A 20,505-nucleotide genomic window follows, 5' to 3' on the forward strand; every position below is an offset into this window, starting at 1 on the left:
TGACCTCAGCAGTTGAGTCCCATAGTGCTCAGAGCCATTTGAACCTACCACACGATGGAAACTTCGTCACACCTGCTGTTACCCACATTTCACCCCTTCTTTTTTAGTCTCTGCAATGTAGATCAAAACTGCGACCCCGAGCGCCGAAATCACGTACGTTTCTTATGGGTGACTGAGGAAAAAATTTTAGAACCGCAGCCGCTCCGAATAGGCACGAAAAGACGTCATGGGTTGACATAAAGGGCGTCAGTGAAACAAACCTTTTCCTTGAGCCCTTGGTTCTCACACATTTCGCAATCGATAGTTCGCAGTGCTGTGATTAACAGGAGGATGTTCAGACAACCTTTGATACTGATGGTACTCAACAGACAATTCAGCCCTCTAAGGACATCTTGAGCCTGCAACACCATTGAACATGAATACACCGCTTAGAACTGTAGGGGGACAGTAATATTTGCCCTCGTGTACAGGTTGGAGCCACAAGGGATTGTTTAAAACCATTCGGTGAAATCTGAACTTGATCCAAAGAAGCAAAGGGTGTTTATGCTCTTTAAGCCCTACTGTTTTGCGTTCTACTATGGCGTCATCATGGGGGACGGTTGGGGGCTTGGAGATTGACAGATGTTGAATAAAACGGCAAGAGATCCTTCCAAGACCCTCAAGTTCAGCAATGCAATTGCAGAAAATTACTGTCCTCTGTCGAGCAAATAGATTTATAGGTGCCTGCCAGCAGGCAACCCCTTAACTTCCCTCAGGTGAGTGGCGCTAAAGTGCTGCTCTAACGCCTGCATGTGGGTATGTGGTATCTATGAGACGCCAGAGGGGTTACCTGACTGCAGGAGCCTAGGAATCCATCACAGGTCATCTCTAAAATGGTTCAAATAGCTCTAAGCACTATGGGACTTAACATATGAGGTCATTGGTCCCATAGACTTAGAACTACTTAAACCTAACTAACCGAAGGACATCACACACATCAATGCCCGAGGCAGGATTAAAAACCTGCGACCATAGGAGCAGCGCGGTTCCGGACTGAAGCGCCTAGAACTGCTCGGCCACAGTGGCCGGCCAGGTCATCTCTGTAGAGTACATTTCTGAAGTGCTCAATGCAGATGCACTGATGATGACACCGAAGGTGTTGCCGAATTGGGGGGTCTAAGAACGACCCACTGTCGTTTTATTCACGCATATAACTTCCCCCATGTTCACGCCACAGGAGGGCGCGAAACAAGACGCTGAAAAAGCAAAAACACGCTTTGCTGCTTAGGATCACGTTCAGATATCGTCGAATGGTTTTAAATGTCCTGTGCACCAGAGGAAAAATTGAGGTTGTATTACACTTCAAACGAGTGCAATCACATTTAGTGGGGTTGCAGACTCACGATATCCTTAGAGAATGGTTGAATTGTGTGGGTGTTGTCACCAGTGCCACAGCTTGTCAAAAATGACGTCCTATTGCTCATCGCACCGTGTACGGTCTTTTTCGACCGTGAAATGCGTGGAAATCAACGCCCCACAGGTAAGGATGGTTTCACTGACGCCCTTAAGCACCCCACTCCTGTGGCCTTTTCGTGCCTATTCTGAGAGCCGATGTTTCCGAAATGTTTTTCTCGGCCACCCGTAGGAAAATCGCGTGAATTCAACTCTGGGCATGTCGGTTCTGAACTCAATCGCAGAGGCTACAATATAAGGGGTGAAATATGGCTAAGGGGATATGCGACGAATTTCCCAGCGCGTGACAGGTCCACAGTGCTGTTTGGCAGGTTTTTGGTCTAATTTGCTTCCAATGTGACATCATTAACCCACCTTGCACCTTATGTGACCTTCTCAGCTCTGGCCCACGTTTCTGACTGAAGCATCGCCAAGAGCGAGAATGACATCTCAGGGCGCCACGCTTTTGCACCACTACTCAGGAAAAGGGTAAGCGCCTTTGAGCCAAATTCCAAACTTTGCGTCGCAATGGATGACAATTACGGTGTTTCCAAGAAGATGACCTTCTGTTTGTGTTGTGCAGTGTCATTCGCAGTACAAGTTACGGATATCGACCAAAGAACAACGACATAACACTGACCTAAAAGTTCCCAGATGTAGCCACGCCCACCACAGAAACTAATAACGGAAGACAACTGCCAAGTTGGCAAATCATAGTAGAAGGAAAAGAAATAATAAACGATTATGCAGCTCTCTGCAATGGAATTCTATTCTTTGCCCTCAAAGAATTATCAGATGGTCCTAACCTATAAACATTCACACACACACACACACACACACAAACACAAACACACACACACAAAGAGAGATACACCTCACAAAGTCCTTTTAAAAAATTCAATTCACCCACGCTGGACACAGTCAAGTATTCGCCATATAGGTTGTATCAGTACATTGCAAGTGGTGAAAAAATACAGTTTAAAGTGTATTTTCACAGTCAAGACTGCATAAACGTGTAACAGTAGGTGTAAACATATTGTGTATGCAACACACACACAGTCTTCTACATAAAATAAAATAAGTTGGATCGCACCACTATAACATTGCCAGTTGTAAATTTTCAATATAAATATGCTTTCTATATTGTGTTCTGTATAGCTGGAGATGACGAACTGTGAAAGCAAAATAGCTATAACGCAAAGTACAGTAAGCCACAATAACACAGCATGTCTTGACAACGTATTTTTTTAAAAAGCTTCTGTTTTCACACTTTACTTAAAAGCTGAAATTGTGAATATGCAGAAAGTAAAAACCAGTCTTTCCTGTTATTTAACATAAAGCAAATAAAAATCCCAAGTCGTATAGGGGATGGATGGAGGTTTTTCACTGCATGCCTCTGGTTATACGTAGCATATTGGATATAAGTCCTTAGACAGAACACAAAAAATTCGATCACTCACTTAACTGAATTCATTTTCCACACTCTTGTATGCCACAAATATTTTTGGTGGATAAATTTCACACGAATACTCTAGAGAGTAGCTACAGTGGTTCCAGACAAATACATGGTGTATGTTACCAAGTGTCAGTTTCTCAGATTTTGTGCTTCTGAAAGAAACTGAAAATAATGAATGTATTTACGAGATCTCCACAATTTGGGATTTCTATGTTAAAATGCCTGACACTGAGTTCTGCAGAAACACATGGTGAACAAGTAAATATTATTTTTATATACGAACATACAAATAAAATAGGATATTTTCAAAATGGTTCTGGGCACTATGGGACTTAACATCTGAGGTCATCAGTCCCGTAGAACTTAGAACTACTGACACGTAACTAACCTAAGGACAGCACACACATCCATTCCCGAGGCAGGATTCGAACCCGCCACCGTAGCAGTCACACGGTTCCAGACTGAAGCGCCTAGAATCGCTCGGCAGAGTAAATCTTCGGAATAAATTATTGGAGGGTACGTTTAGTAATATTAGTGAGTGGATTTGATAAACGTACAGCGGTGGTGAAGAGCTCACTATAAATAGGATAAACAGTGACTTTAATAATAATTACCGAATCTGTAATCCACCTGCTTAGCTGGGTGGTATGCTTCCCTCCTATGCAGCGGGCCCGGGTTCGATTCCTGGCCGGGTTGGGGGTTTTCTCCACTCGTGGACTGGGTGTAGTGTTGTCCTCATCATCATTTCTCATCACTAGCGAGCAAGTTTCCCAATGTGGCGTCGACTGAAATAAGACTTGCACTCGGCGCCCGAACTTCCGAGGAAGGGGCCTCCCGGCCAAGAGTGCAATAAGATCATTTCATTTTTATTTTTCTCCGAATCGGTGCAGAGGCACCTTAGACGCACCATCTCTTTCATATTTCAGACTGTTGTTGGAGGACAGAAACTGTTTCAAATACCTATCTGATGACCCTAAATGATGCGGAAGAGTGACGGTTCTCTCGTTTTCGAAAGACATGGCTAGAGGCAAATATGTGAAAGATATCACTTCAGATGCAAATCACATCTGGTTAAATATTTTCAAAAATAATAATAATGACCACAGTGTAAAAAGCAGTGAACATAAATTCCTTAAATTTTCTAAATAAATAGAGATTTATATGTACGATATATGATGGATTAGACATTTCCACCAAAATTCCATACTAGAATTCGCTTGGCGAACTAGTAGCGCCATCGCATCTGTGCTGTGCATAGCACTCAGGTCGTGACGTCACGAAAGGTGGTCCCAGCTCTCCCCTCCATGTAGGCCTCGGGTCAGTACGTCATCGAGCAGGGGGTGGAACAGGATTGGTGCAAGCGTCCCTTCAGGGCGAGAAGAGAGGTGAGAGGGCGTTGTCTTCCCTCAGGGCGAGCGCTGATGCAGGGCCTCATTAGGAGGGCGACCACAATGCCCGAACCAGAGACGCGGCAGACGATGTCTTCCAAAACCGCACATGTAATTGCTTAAACATTAAACTTTTTTTTTTGTCATCAGTCTACTGACTGGTTTGATGCGGCCCGCTACGAATTCCTTTCCCGTGCTAACCTCTTCATCTCAGAGTAGCACTTGCAACCTACGTCCTCAATTATTTGCTTGACGTATTCCAATCTCTGTCTTCCTCTACAGTTTTTGCCCTCTACAGCTCCCTCTAGTACCATGGAAGTCATTCCCTCATGTCTTAGCAGATGTCCTATCATCCTGTCCCTTCTCCTTATCAGTGTTTTCCACATATTCCATTCCTCTCCGATTCTGCGTAGAACCTCCTCATTCCTTACCTTATCAGTCCACCTAATTTTCAACATTCGTCTACAGCACCACGTCTCAAATGCTTCGATTCTCTTCTGTTCCGGTTTTCCCACAGTCCATGTTTCACTACCATACAATGCCGTACTCCAGACGTACATCCTCAGAAATTTCTTCCTCAAATTAAGGCCGGTATTTGATATTAGTAGACTTCTCTTGGTCAGAAATGCCATTTTTGCCAGAGCGAGTCTGCTTTTGATGTCCTCTTTGCTCCGTCCGCCATTGGTTATTTTACTGCCTAGGTAGCAGAATTCCTTAACTTCGTTGACTTCGTGACCATCAATCCTGATGTTAAGTTTCTCGCTGTTCTCATTTCTACTACTTCTCATTACCTTCGTCTTTCTCCGATTTACTCTCAAACCATACTGTGTACTCATTAGACTGTTCAGTCCGTTCAGTAGATCATTTAATTCTTCTTCGCTTTCACTCAGGATAACAATGTCATCAGCGAATCGTATCATTGATATCCTTTCACCTTGTATTTTAATTCCACTCCTGAACCTTTCTTTTATTTCCATCATTGCTTCCTCGATGTACAGATTGAAGAGTAGGGGTGAAAGGCTACAGTCTTGTCTTACACCCTTCTTAATACGAGCACTTCGTTCTTGATCGTCCACTCTTATTATTCCCTCTTGGTTGTTGTACATATTATATATGACCCGTCTCTCCCTATAGCTTACCCCTACTTTTTTAGAATCTCGAACAGCTTGCACCATTTTATATTGTCGAACGCTTTTTCCAGGTCTACAAATCCTACGAAAGTGTCTTGATTTTTCTTTAGCCTTGCTTCCATTATTAGCCGTAATGTCAGAATTGCCTCTCTCGTCCCTTTACTTTTCCTAAAGCCAAACTGATCGTCACCTAGCGCATTCTCAATTTTCTTTTCCATTCTTCTGTATATTATTCTCGTATGCAGCTTCGATGCATGAGCTGTTAAGCTGATTGTGCGATAATTCTCGCACTTGTCAGCTCTTGCCGCCTTCGGAATTGTGTGGATGATGCTTACCCGAAAGTCAGATGGTATATCGCCAGGCTCATATATTCTATACACCAAAGTGAATAGTCGTTTTGTTGCCACTTTCCCCAATGATTTTAGAAATTCTGATGGAATGTTATCTATCCCTTATTTGACCGTAAGTCCTCCAAAGCTCTTTTAAATTCCGATTCTAATACTGGATCCTCTATCTCTTCTAAATCGACCTGTTTCTTCTTCTATCACATCAGACAAATCTTCACCTTCATAGAGGCTTTCAATGTATTCTTTCCACCTATCTGCTCTCTCCTCTGCATTTAACAGTGGAATTCCCGTTGCACTGTTAATGTTACCACCGTTGCTTTTAATGTCACCAAAGGTTGTTTTGACTTTCCTGTATGCTCAGTCTGTCCTTCCGACAATCATATCTTTTTCGATGTCTTTTCATTTTTCCTGCAACCATTTCGTCTTAGCTTCCCTGCACTTCCTATTTATTTCATTCCTCAGCGACTTGTATTTCTGTATTCCTGATTTTCCCGGAACATGTTTGTACTTCCTCCTTTCATCAATCAACTGAAGTATTTCTTCTGTTACCCATGGTTTCTTCGCAGCTACCTTCGTTGTACCTATGTTTTCCTTCCCCAACTTCTGTGATGGCCCTTTTTAGAGATGCCCATTACTCTTCATCTGTACTGCCTACTGCGCTATTCCTTATTGCTGTATCTATAGCGTTAGAGAACTTCAAACGTATCTCGTCATTCCTTAGTACTTCCGTATCCCACTTCTTTGCGTATTGATTCTTCCTGACTAATGTCTTGAACTTCAGCCTACTCTTCATCACTACTATATTGTGATCTGAGTCTATATCTGCTCCTGAGTACGCCTTACAATCCAGTATCTGATTTCGGAATCTCTGTCTGACCATGATGTAATCTAGTTGAAATCTTCCCGTATCTCCCGGCCTTTTCCAAGTATACCTCCTCCTCTTGTGATTCTTGAACAGGGTATTCGCTATTACTAGCTGAAACTTGTTACAGAACTCAATTAGTCTTTCTCCTCTTTCATTCCTTGTCCCAAGCCCATATTCTCCTTTAACCTTTTCTTCTACTCCTTCTCCTACAACTGCATTCCAGTCGCCCATGACTATTAGATTTTCGTCCCCCTTTACAAACTGCATTACCCTTTCAATATCCTCATACACTTTCTCTATCTGTTCAGCTTGCGACGTCGGCATGTATACCTGAACTATCATTGTCGGTATTGGTCTGCTGTCGATTCTGATTAGAACAACCCGGTCACTGAACTGCTCACAGTAACACACCCTCTGCCCTACCTTCCTATTCATAACGAATCCTACACCTGTTATACCATTTTCTGCTGCTGTTGATATTACCCGATACTCATCTGACCAGAAATCCTTGTCTTCCTTCCACTTCACTTCACTGACCCCTACCATATCTAGATTGAGCCTTTGCATTTCCCTTTTCAGATTTTCTAGTTTCCCTACCACGTTCACGCTTCTGACATTCCACGCCCCGACTCGTAGAACGTTACCCTTTCGTTGATTATTCAATCTTTTTCTCATGATAACCTCCCCCTTGGCAGTCCCCTCCCGGAGATCCGAATGGGGGACTATTCCGGAATCTGTTGCCAATGGGGAGATCATCATGACACTTCTTCAATTACAGGCCGCATGTCCTGCGGATACACGTTACGTGTCTTTAATGCAGTGGTTTCCATTGCCTTCTGCATCCTCATTTCGTTGATCATTGCTGATTCTTCCGCCTTTAGGGGCAATTTCCCACCCCTAGGACAAGAGAGTGCCCTGAACCTCTATCCAAGGCCGTTGGCAGAATGAGGCTGACTTCTTATGCCGGAAGTCTTCGGCCGCCAATGCTGATTATTTATCAAAATTAGGCAGTGGCGGGGATCGAACCCGGGACCAAAGACATTCTGATTATGAATCAAAGACGCTACCCCTAGACCACGGGTAGTACCGTTGAACTAAGCATACACGTCTGGCGTAACTCCTCACCCTACACCGGCTGCTGGCTATGTTTCGATGTAAACCGAAAGTTAAAATGAATGAAAAAAAATCGTGCTTTCTGTTGAAAACACTGCACACTTCTGACGGTTATGGTGGTAATGGAACATTGCACCACACACATGAGTGGGCTATTCTGAATGTTGATTTTCGCCTCTTAGAACAAGTAAGCTATCTTCGATTCCTCAACAGTTTGAATGATTACACCAGTATATCAACTAATATTTTTAATTTCTCGCCATTTAAAGCAAACTACATAGGATATCCCCGCCATTTTTAACTTAAAAGAAATGCATAAAACTACTTAAAGCAAGTCTGCTGCCTTGGATTGAGATATCACAGAACTGGCAGTAGGAGTGGGAGAAATGTTCTGTTAGTCCTGGGGTGATCGTAAATGTGACCTTGGGAGTGGGAATGGGGTTGTGGTGATGTATGGGATGTATGGGCGAGAGAAGAAGGGGAGGAGAAAGGTGGTAACAAATCATTCCTTTGTGGTGGATGAGAGGAAGATAATCAATCATGTGTCTGCAGTGGGGGTACAGTTTGCAACGAAAGTAGAACGCTCCCCTGCAAATACGTCAAAATTACGTCAAAATGTTCATTTGTGCGTTTCCAAAACGAGAAAAAAATTGTTTAACTTAGTCAACAGCTTAGTAATATATTTGTTACACTTCAACATTTCATCAGTATGTTCACCTATAAACTTGAAAAATTCTTCACGATATTCTGACTCCTTTTTATTACCTATATTTCTTGGTACCGTTATATTCGTTGTATAAAACTAAAGTTAAGATATATTCCATTTTTAGAATTCTTGTTGTAATTGTTGTGGTCGTTGTTGTTGTTGTTGTTGTTGTTGTGTTCTTCAGTCTGAAGAACGGTTTGATGTAGCGCGCCATGTTGCTTTACCCTGTGCAACCCTCTGCATCTCCAAATATCGACCACAAAACACACCTCCTCCTGAATCTGCTTACTGTCGCTCCTCTCTCGGTCCCCTTATACCATTTTTAGCCCCCAGACTTCCATCCAATACTAAATTAGTGATCCCTTGATGTCTCACAGTGTGACATATCAACCGACTCCTTCTGGTAGTCAGGTTATGCCACAAATTTCCTCTCTCCCCAGTTCTGTTCAGCACCTCCTCATTAGTTATACCCACCTAATCTCCAGCTTTCTTCTGCAGCACGCAACATTTCTAAAGCTTCTATTCTCTTCTTGTCTAAGCTGTTTGTTGTCTGTATTTCACATCCATGCATGGTGACACTCCATACAAATACTTTCAGGAAAGACTTCTTGACACTTACATCTATATTCGATTTTAATAATTTTCTCTTCTTCAGAAACGGTATTCTTGCCATTGCTAGTATTCGATTTATATCCTACCATCTTCGTCCATCATCACTATTTTGCTGTGCAAGTAAGAAAATTCATTTACTTCTGTATGCATCTCGTACCTTACTCTAATTCCCTCAGCATCGCCTGATTTAATTCGACTACATTCCATTAGCCTTCTTTCGCTTTTGTTGGCTTCATCCTATACATTCATTTCAAGACACTGTCAATTCCATTCAACTGCACTTCCAAGTCCTTTGCTGTCTTGATTGAATTACAATGTCATCGGAAAACTTCAATGCCTTCATTTCTTCTCTCTGAACTTAAAGTCCTACTCCAAATTTTTATTTGATTTCCTTTACAGCTCAATGCGCAGGTTGAATAACATTGGCGATAGGCTACAACTGTCTCTCACTACATTCTTAACCACTGCTTCCCCTTCATACTTACTGTCTCTTATAACTGCGGCCTGGTTTGTGTAAAAGCTGTAAAGAGGTTTTCGCTCCCTGTATTTTACACCTGCTACTATCAGAATTTCAAAGGGAGTATTCCAGTCGACATCGTCAATAGCTTTCTCTACGCCTACAAATGCTATAACGTATCTTGAAAGAAAACTCTTAGGGTCAGTATTGCCTTTCGTGGTCCTACGTTTCTCCAGAATCCAAACTAATCTTCCCAAAGATTGGTTTGTACCAGTTCTTCCATTCTTCTTTAAATAATCTCTGTTAGAATTTTGCAACCATGGCTTAATAAACTGATAGTTCGGTAATACTCACACCTGCTTTCTTTGACACTGGAATTATTACATTCTTCTTGAAGCCTGAGGGCATTTCGCCTGTCTCATACGTCTTGCTCACCAAATGGAAGAGTTGTGTGATGGATGATAGAATGTCGGCTACTCCCCCGTCTTGTTTCGACTTCGTTCTTTCAGTGCTGTGTCAAATTCTTCTCGCAGTATCATGTCTCCCAACGCCTGTTCATCGACGACCTCTTCCATTTCTCTAGCTCCACGCTCATGTCTCTTGTATAGACCCTCCGTATAATTCTCCCACATTTCAGCTATCCCTTCTTTGCTTAGCGCTGGTTTTTCATCTGAGCTCTTGATAATAATACAGCTGCTTCTCTTTTCTCCAAAGGCTTCATTAATTGTCCTGTAGGCGGTATCTATTTTTCCCGTAGTGAAATACTCTTCTAAATCCTTACATTTGCCCTCTAGCCAGTCCTGCTTAGCCACTTTGCACTTACTGTCTGTCTCATTTTTGAGACATCTACATCTACAATTATACTCCGCAAGCCACCCAACGGTGTGTGGCGGAGGCCACTGTCATTACCTCCCTTTTCTGTTCCAGTCGCGTATGGTTCGCGGGAAGAATGACTGTCTGAAAACCTCCGTACGCGCTCGAATCTCTCTAATTTTACATTCGTGATCTACTCGGGAGGTACAAGTAGGGGGAAGCAATATATTCGATACCTCATCCAGAAACGCACCCTCTCGAAACCTGAACAGCAAGCTACACCGCGATGCAGAGCGCCTCTCTTGCTGAGTCTGCCACTTGAGTTCGCGAAACATCTCCGTAGCGCTATCACGGTTACCAAATAACCCTGTGACGAAACGCGCCGCTCTTCTTTGGATCTTCTCTATCTCCTCCGTCAACCCGATCTGGTACGGATCCCACACTGATGAGCAATACTCAAGTATAGGTCGAACGAGTGTTTTGTAAGCCACCTCCTTTGTTGATGGACTACATTTTCTAAGGACTCTCCCAATGAATCTGAACCTGTTACCCGCCTTACCAAAAATTAATTTTATATGATCATTCCACTTCAGATCATTCCGCACGCATACTCCCAGATATTTTACAGAAGTAACTGCTTCCAGTGTTTGTTCCGCTATCATATAATCATACAATAAAGGATTCATACAATAAAGGAGACATTTGTATTCTCTTTCGCCTCCTTCATTTCCCGCATTTTTTACATTTTTTCCTTTCATCAATTAAATTCAACATCTGCTGTCTTATTCAAGGATTTCTGCTACAGATTGTCTTTTACCTAGTTGATCCTCTGCTGCCTTCACTATTTCGTGTCTCAAAGCTACCCATTCGTCTTCTGCTGCACTCTGTTTCCCTGTTCTAGTTAATCGTTGTCTAATTCTCCCTCTGAAACTCTCAACAACACTATGGTTCTTTCAAATTATCAAGGTCCCATATCCTTAATTTCCTACCTTTTTTTGCAATCTGCGACTCATAACCAAGAAATTGTGGTCAGAGTCTGCATCTGCCATTGGAAATTTGTTACAATTTAAAATCATATTCCAAAATCTCTTTCTAACTATATATGTCTGAAACCTTCTGGTGTCTCCAGGTCTCCTCCACGTATCCAGTCTTCTTTCATCATTCTTGAACCAAGTGCTAGCGATGATTAAATTATGCTGTGCTAAATTCTACCAGGTGGCTTCCTGGCTTCCTCTCCCATTCCTTTCTCCAGCACATACTCATCTAAAATTTTTCCATCTCTTGCTTTTCCTACTGTCCAATTAAAGTCCCCTCTCACAATTAAGTTTCGTCTCCCTTAACTATCTGAATAACTTCTTTTATCTCATCATACATTTCTGCAGTTTCTTCATGATAAGTGGAGTTAGTTGGCTTATAAACTTGTGCAACTGTGGTGGGTGTTCGCTTTGGGTCTGTTTTGGCTATAATAATGCATTCACTGTGCTTTTAATAGTAGCTTAACCGCATTTCTGTTTTATTATTAATTATTAAACCTACTCCTACAACGCCCCTACGTGATTTTTTACTTATAGCCCTGTATTCTGACCAAAAGTTCTGTTCTGTTACCACTGAACCTCACTAATTCACATTATATTTAACTTCAGCTTATCCATTTTCATTTTTAAACTTTCCAGCCTAACTGCGCAATTAAGAGATATAACATTCCACTCTCCGATCCGTAGAATGTGAGTTTTGTATCTCCTGGTGTCGACGTACTTCTGAGTAGTCCCGTCCAAAAATACGAATTTTATTTTACCTCCGGAATATTTTACTCAAGAGAATGCCAACACCATTGAACCATACAGTAGAGCTGCATACCCTCAGAAAAAATTACGGCTGCAGTTTCCCCTAGCTTTCAGCCTGTTCACAGTACCAGCACAGCTAGACTGTTTTAATTGATATTAGAAGGCCCGACTGTTGCCCCTGCAACTACTGGAAAGGCTGCTGCCATCTTCAGGAGCCACGCATTTTAGAGTAGCTCTTACTAATTGTTCGAAAAATATTGTTAACGATTTCTTTTAATATTCCTCTGTATTGATTAATAGTACCCCAGCAATTACTGGTAAGGCTGCCGTCATCTTCAGGAACCATACACTGTAGAGTAGCAATTACAAATTGACTGAAAAATATTGTTAACAATTTCTTTACTTACTTTCTCTCTGTTTTGATTAATTATAACGCTCGTAGCATTTGTGAAAAGAAGGCTACAAACAATGCTTGTTAAAAATAGGCTATCTTAAGTAAAAGATAAACATCATGAGTAGAAGTGGATCCAAACTGAAACCTATGAAACTCTCTTCATCATTTTCGCCAAGTCATCAAACTTTTCTCTCCTTCCATCCTTGTCTGAGTTTCCAAAATGAAATTTTCAAACAGCAGCGGGGTGTGCACTAATGTGAAACTTCCTCGCAGGTTAAAACAGTGCCGGATCGAGACTCAAGCTCGGGACCTTTGCCTTTTTCGGGCAAGTGCTTCACCGACTGAGGTATGCAAGCACGAATGAGGACCCGTCTTCACAGCTTCAGTTCTGCCAAGCAAAGGTCCCGAGCTCGAACTCGATTCAGCACACAGTTTTAACCTTATTGGAAGTTTCATTGTCTGAGTTATTCAACATTTCTTGCATTGTTTTTCTTTAATATAATTCAAATCGGTGCTTTTGGAAACCCATCAGTTCCATATGATAATTAAAGGCTTTCTAAGAATATGACGTTCCTTTAAGCACGCACCCTTGATAAATCATTAAAGATACCAGTGGACGATATCTCGTTATTTAAAACATGTAATAGGTCGTGAATAAATGTATCAACGTATTTTCAGTCAGTCATCTAAATTGTGGTACCCTAAGTATTTTTTCTACATAATTGCGTCAGATGACGACTTACAGTAGGTTTCAAGTGCTTCTTTGAGATGAAAAGATTGGCACAAGAGATAAACTTATTGCGCACCCATCAAACAGTGATGACTCTCAGAAAAAGAGTGTTACTACTCTTGAATACATTACTTCCTCCAATATTTTGGAAAAATACGTCATTAAGGAAAATGGACGAAAATTATTTAAATGATTCCCGCACCTTTCTTATGTAAGGGGTGACTTTCTTGTATAGGGGTTCGATAGTGACATATTTCAACTATGGGTGTGCTATTACGTATTTCTTTCTAACGGTTCTGTAAACCCATTAAATTACAAAATTATCAAATGACTTTATATGTTCCCTTGGGTACGTCTTTACATGATGAAATCCATATCTAACATCGTAATTTTTCTCTTACCGTGACTTAATTCTACTGAAGTTCGTGTGTCTCCTGGCCACTTCGACATCTTCTCAGCTTGAACTGGAATGCTGTAGTTGGCGGCAGAATAGAAGGCGAAGTTACTGGGGAATAATGACGCAGCAATATTGATGAGAGAGGGGAAAAGACTTCTTCACCAAGTAAAAGTATATATATATATACTTACTTATATTCTACATATTCGATACCTACCTTGGTAACCGTGGTCTAGGGGTGACGTCTCTTGCAAGTAATAAAAATCTTCTACGTTCCGGTTTCGAATCCAGCCAGTGCATAAATTTTTGAGTACAAAATCATTATTAACGGCCACCATAGACTTGTCAGAGAGGGACAGTGGTTGAGGGCAGCCCCTTTCAGTTGAGATCGGAAACTGCTCCCAAAAGGCGGAAGAATCAAAACTGATCAACGACATTAAGATGCAGAAGGCAATTGAAACCAATGCATTAAAGACACATGATCTGTATCCACGGTACACGTGGCTTGTAACTGAAAAAATGTCATGATGATCTCACCATTGGCCAAAATGGATCTGCGGGTGTGGATTGAGTTCCAAGGGGGAGGTGTTACATGAGAAAAATATACAATAGCCAAGGAACAGATAACCTTTTACGCGTCCGAGCATGAAATGTCAGAAGTGTGAGCGAGGCAGGAAAGGTAGAAAAACTGGAAATGGGAATGAAAATAGTCAGTATAGAATAGTGGAGGTCAGTGAAGTGAAATGGAAAGAAAGTAAAGATTTCTGGTCAGACGAATACAGGATGACGTCAACAGTACCAGAAAATGGTATAACGGGTGTAAGATTCGTTATGAAAAGGAAAGTAGAGCAGAGGATGAGCTACTGCAAACAGTTCAGTAATAAAATTGTTCTCATCAGATTCGACAACAAACCAACTCTGGCAAGCATATTTCGTGTATACTTTCCAGTGTCACTATCAGAAGATGAAGAGATAGATAAATATACGAAGATATGCAACGGATAATTTACTATGTAAAGGGAGATGAACATGTGGCAGTCGTGTGGGACTCGAATGTGGTTGCATGGGAAGGAAAATAGGAAAGTTTACGGGACAATAGGGGGTTGGCAGTAAGTATGAGAGAAGAGAAATGCTAATTCAGGTCTGCAATAAATTTCAGATGGTAACGGTGAATATTCTGTTAAGGAATCACAAGAGGAGGAGGTGTACTTCGAAAATACCAGGAGACACGAGAAGGTTCCAGCTGGATTACATCATGGGCAAGCAGAGATTCTGAAATCGGATGTTGGATTTAAGGGCTTCCCAGGTGACAAGATACGTACGAAATTGTCTAAAGTTGTGAATATTGCCATAAGGAATGTCAGAGTGGGCAGTTCGGCTGAAGTGAAGTGGATTTCTCCGGAAAGGGCGATCACAGTTTTGCGACCTTCAAACATAAGTACAACGAATGTAACTGCGAAGACACCTTGGGTAACAAAAGAAATACTTCGGTTAATCGGCGAAGGAAGTAAATACAAAAAGGTTTAGGGAAAGTCAAGAATGCAGGAATCTAAATCACTTAGAAACGATATGTGAAATGGCTGCAGAAAAAGTCTGATAAAATCTAAAAATAAATGACAGATTCAGCATATAGAAAAATCGAAACAACCTTCGGTGAAGTTATAAGCAAGAGTGGTGACATTAGGAGTGCTATAGGAATTCACTGTTAAGGAAGAGAAGAGTACGGTTAGGTGGAAAGAGTAAATCGAAGGCCTCTTTGAAGGGGAGGGCTTGTCTAACTGATAAAAAAAAGAAATTGGAGTTGATATGGAAGACACAACGGATCCAGTATTAGAGTTTAATTTATGACAGCTGCGGAAGCCTTGAGCTGAAATAAGACAGAAGGGATAGATAACACTGTATCGCCGCAATGGGTAGGCGCGCGGTCTGAAGCGCCCTTTCACGGTCCGTGCCGCTCCCCCCCGTCGGAGGCTCGATTCCTCCCTCGGGCGTGGGTGTGTGTGTTGTCCATAGCGTAAGCTAGTTTAAGTTAGATTAAGTAATGAGTAGGCTTAGGGACCAATGACCTCAGCAGTTTGGTCTCATAAGACCTTACCACAAATTTCCAAATTTTTCCATTGTATCAGATTTGCTAAAATCATTGAGGGAATTGGTAACTAAACGACTATTCAGGCTGCTATGTATAATCTATGATTAGCGGTGTACCGTCAGGCTTTCGAGAAAGCCAGTTCTGAAGATAGCAAGAGCAGATAACTGCGAGAACTATCGCATAACCAACTTAGTAGCTCCTATAGCCAAACTGCTGACAAGAATAATAAATAGAAGAACGTAACAGAAACTTGAGTATCCGTTAGACGTCAATCAGTTTGCCTTAAGGAAAGGTAAAGGAACCACAGAGGCAGAGCTGATGTTGCGCATGATAATGGAAGCAAGGCTATAGAAAAGTCAGGACGCGTTCATAGGATATGTCGGCCTAGAAAAAACGTTCGCTTATTTAAAAGACTTCAAGATGTTTGAAATTTTGAGAAAAATAGTAATAAATTATAGGGAAACGCGGGTGATATGCAGCATGTACGCTTATTATGCCATCACAAAAGAATAATGAGAGTGCGAGACGAAGAACGAAGTGCTAGGATTATAAAAGGCGTTAGACAGACACACAGGCTTTCGTCACTATTGTTCTGTCCATACATCGAAGAAAGCAATAACGGAAATGAAAGAAACTTTCAAGCGCAAGATTAAAATGCAGGGCGAAAGGTTATCAATGATAAGATTCGGTGGTGACATCGCAGAAATTGATCAGAATGTCAATTTGGAACACAGCAATATAATATAGTGAATGATGGACAATGGTAACACGGTAACATAACTGAATCGAAGCGTTTGAGCTGTGGTGATACAGGAGAACGTTGAAGACGGCATGGACTGATAAGATGCTGAATGAGGAAGTTTTCTGCAGAATTATTGAAGAAAGGAACATGTGGAAATCACTGACAAGAAGAAGTGACAGGTTAATAGGACATGTGTTAAGACATCGGTGAATAACCTCTACGGTACTAGAGGTAGTAGTAGAGGGTGAAACATATAGGGAAGACAGAGATCTGCATACACCCATCATATAATTGAGGTTGTGTGATCCAAGTGCTACCCCGACATGAAAATGTTAGCACAGGACAGAAAATCGTGACAGCCTACTTTAAATTAGTCAGAAGACAGAAGACTTGAGAAAAATCGGTACATGCTTATTCTGTAAATATTAAACCAGTTTATGTATTCGTTCCAGATATTGCCATAATTTCGTATTCATTGATGAAGTGTACAACGTAAAGCAGATCCACAAGTAATTAAACTTGTTTCCATACTAGGAGACTCTCGAACATTCTCTCCATCTACATGTAGATTCTCCGTACAGAGTGACTAAAGAAATGACTTTGTGAGTCAGTTATACGAATTTCTGATGTTCTAAGAACAGACACCGCGTATTCATATAACCGATCCGCCTCGATGGGCAATGAATTCACCACCTTCACTGCGGATGCACAATAACGTTCGACCCCCTGCGGCAGTGACAAAGTAGCGAGCATTGGGGGACATGGATTGGGATTGCCTATTTGTGGCGCTAGGTGGGAGTGTGGGTCGGTCGAGAGGCGTCCAGAGATATTCTTTGCAGAGGCAATGATCACTTTGTCCTCTTGGTGCAGTGGGTAACGCAACTGCCTAGGAAGTGGGAGATAGCGCGTTCGAATCTCGCTCTGCCTCACATTTCTGATTCTGCGTAAAGTCCCAATACAATCGATATCGATATGTTCTTCCCTCTCCTTTCCTTTCTCCCCCCTCTACCACCAATTTACATGATTAGTGACAGGCTCCGCACAGCTCTGGCATTGGAGAGAAGAACTTGGCACGCACATTTTTATTTTTTTTTTCCTTTAGCTGTGTGCCATATACATAAGCCTCTTACTAAGCGCAGCGCATTTCAAGTGATCGGCCAATTCACTGACGTATGCTATGGACATCCAAGTTTGTTTCTTTGCTTATTCTTTGTCTAAGCCAGCCGAGGTACCGCAGCCTTGCACTGTCCTCATGTCTGAATTTATCCTGCCAGTTTTTGATGCGCCTTACCCTGCCCAATATCTCACAAGTCGTTGGTATGGTGAATTTCCATGTTTGCTGTTACGTACTGTATGCTATTGTTGTGTGCTTGCTAAACAAATTAATTTGTTAACTCTCTGAACTCCCATACCAAGTTTCGTCAGCTGATCCACATCATCACAGTTTTGGCATCTGAAACTTTTTCGCGGATTTCGTGCAGCTCTATCAGTAAAGACAACTCTGGTCAGCAGTCTACTGAATTATAGATGCTAACAAGTGGACGGAAGTGTACTTCTGAATTATCGGAATTCTGAATACTTTTCTTTTTTGCTAAAAAGGTGTATCTGATGCAGATACATGTCATGTGGTTAGAACTTCATGCTGTGAACCGTTTACAGCTTTTGTTCAGTGAATACAATGGATGGATTCTTTTGCAACTTGGATTTAATTAAGTGGATGTGTCTGCGACACGGAAAGACTGAGTCAGACCTTGTTCTTAACAGATCTCACGCAGTCGGCAGAAGCAAGGCACCCAACAACATTGCAATTTAAAGTACTATAATATTAACGAACTGATTTTTCATCCTTGCTCTTCGCTACGTTTTCAGGTCTGGACATTTACTTCCTGCTCGTGGTGTACAGTTTTTACCGAATAATTGCGGGAAACGAACCGCCGCCTGAAGACGTCTGACGGCTGACTTCTCACTCCGATGGCGCCGAAACCATCACTGCTGGTCGTACTCCCTGTCCAAATACAACCGCATGAACTGCGGTGCACACAAGTGTTTTCGTGTATGTGTGTGTGTGTGTTTCACAGCATATTTGTATTTATTCTCAATAAAGTCATGAGAGATGAAATTAAAAACAACAGAACAGTTATTAAAAACGATAATTTATTCCATGCACCTTGATTTACATTAATATTTAAAATATTCTGCATCATTCCATGACAATGGAGAATTGACACTCTGCTTCAATCAGTTACAATTTACACTACTGCATATACGTTAAAGGCATGTAACGCATAGTAACATATTCACTATTTCCGTAAATTGTGAATAAAGTTAATATGTCTGCGTAAGCAGAAGAAACTAACGATCAAAGTCCGAAAACAATTTATTGGACTGTTCAATTAACCAAAACAAATTCTCCAAGTATAACACCAACACAAAACAGTGATCTGTCTTCGAATCACAACTACATACAAGAATAATATAGAAAACAACTGAAATAATTTCCTACTAGTCACCGCCAGAGACTTCTCCAATATACCAAGCCTAATCCAGAGATCAGTGAGAAGATCCAAGCCAGGCTGCTGTGGCGGCAGCTATCCACGTCTGCTGGCGTTCGATGAACTGCCGATGTGCGATTTTTTTTTTTTTTTCTTTATTGTGATTTCATTCCCCTGCCCCATACGGGCAGGGGAGGGCTGCCAGCAGCACAAGCCGCCGCTCTTCAGCCGAGTGACATGACAATTAAAACAAGAATAAAATAATACATACATAAGGAGGTAAAAAGGGGGAACATAAAACAGAGTAAGGGGAGAAAATGGAGGTAAAAATACACTGATATGTAGACGTTCATTGGGGACAGTTAAAAAAGTCACCAGAAAGTTAAAAAAACACAATTGGTGATTCTTAAAACACATGGAAGTCACTAGATGCACAGGCACAGGTTAAAAGTCGGCCACAGTATTAAAAACACTCCGAAACAACACACTTAAAACCCACTCGGAGCACACACGACGAAGAATAAAACTACCAGGTGGGACCTGCCGAGGGAAAGGGCAGAGAGGATGGAAAAGGAGGGGAGAGCATGGGGCAGCTGGGGAAGCGGCGGGAGGAAGGGAGGAGGGGTAACCGTGGGTTCACGAAGAGGCAGGAGACACATGGGGCGGGAGAGGAAAAGGGAAGACAGGGCAGGAGGGAGCGCAGAGACACTGAAAGAAGGCACAAGAGACGGAGGGGGAGGGGAAATCCGCTCAGAAGGAGGGAGGGGGAGGAGAGGGAGCCCTGGGGAGGAGGCAGGAAGAGGGGGTTAGAGTTGGTAGGAAGGGTAGATGTCAGGGCGAAGCTCATCATCCGGGAGCGGTAGACGGTGGAAGTTGTGTTGGGAAAGGAGATGGAGGGTGTGGAGATGGAGAGAGGGAGGGACACAACGGTAAAGGCGCGGCAACTGGTCGGGAGTGGAGAGGAAGGGAGACACCAGGGGGTGAGGGGGATCAAGGCGACGGACAACATAGAGTGTGCGGATGTGTTCAAGGAAAAGGAGAAGGTGGGGGAAGGGGATGAGGTCATAGAGGATGCGCGTGGGGGACGGAAGGCGGATGCGGAAGGCGAGGCGGAGTGCATGGCGTTCGAGGATTTGGAGGGCGTTATAGAACCGGGGAGGGGCGGAAATCCAAGCGATGCTGGCATAACAAAGGATGGGGCGGATCATGGATTTGTAGGTGTGGAGGATGGTAGAAGGATGCAGACCCCATGTCCGGCCGGACAGGAGTTTCAGGAGGCGGAGGCGGTTGTGAGCTTTGTTTTGGATGGTAAGGAGATGGGGAGTCCAGGTGAGGTGGCGGTCGAGGGTGAGGCCAAGGTATTTGAGGGTAGGAGTGAGGTGGATAGGACGGCCATAAATGGTGAGGTAGAAATCATGGAGGCGGAAGGAACGGGTGGTGCGGCCTATGATGATCGCCTGGGTCTTGGAGGGATTAACACGGAGGAACCACTGGTTGCACCAAGCGGTGAATTGGTCAAGGTGGGTTTGGAGAGTACTTTGGGACCGTTGAAGGGTAGG

The 20,505-nt window shown here is 42.5% G+C and overlaps 1 protein-coding gene across 1 annotated transcript in view; it reads left to right on the plus strand.

The window, feature by feature from the left end:
- Window positions 1–18,579, plus strand: part of LOC126237859 (uncharacterized) — an 89,889-nt gene extending 71,310 nt beyond the window's left edge. Inside the window, exon 7 of the mRNA XM_049947753.1 lies at window positions 18,324–18,579. Within this exon, the coding sequence (XP_049803710.1) occupies window positions 18,324–18,406 (83 nt within the window). The 3' untranslated portion in view covers window positions 18,407–18,579. The remainder of the gene's footprint in view (window positions 1–18,323) is intronic.
- The last annotated feature ends 1,926 nt before the right edge of the window (window positions 18,580–20,505 follow it).

The sequence above is a fragment of the Schistocerca nitens genome, chromosome 1 (assembly GCF_023898315.1).
Source record: "Schistocerca nitens isolate TAMUIC-IGC-003100 chromosome 1, iqSchNite1.1, whole genome shotgun sequence".
NCBI lineage: Eukaryota > Metazoa > Arthropoda > Insecta > Orthoptera > Acrididae > Schistocerca > Schistocerca nitens.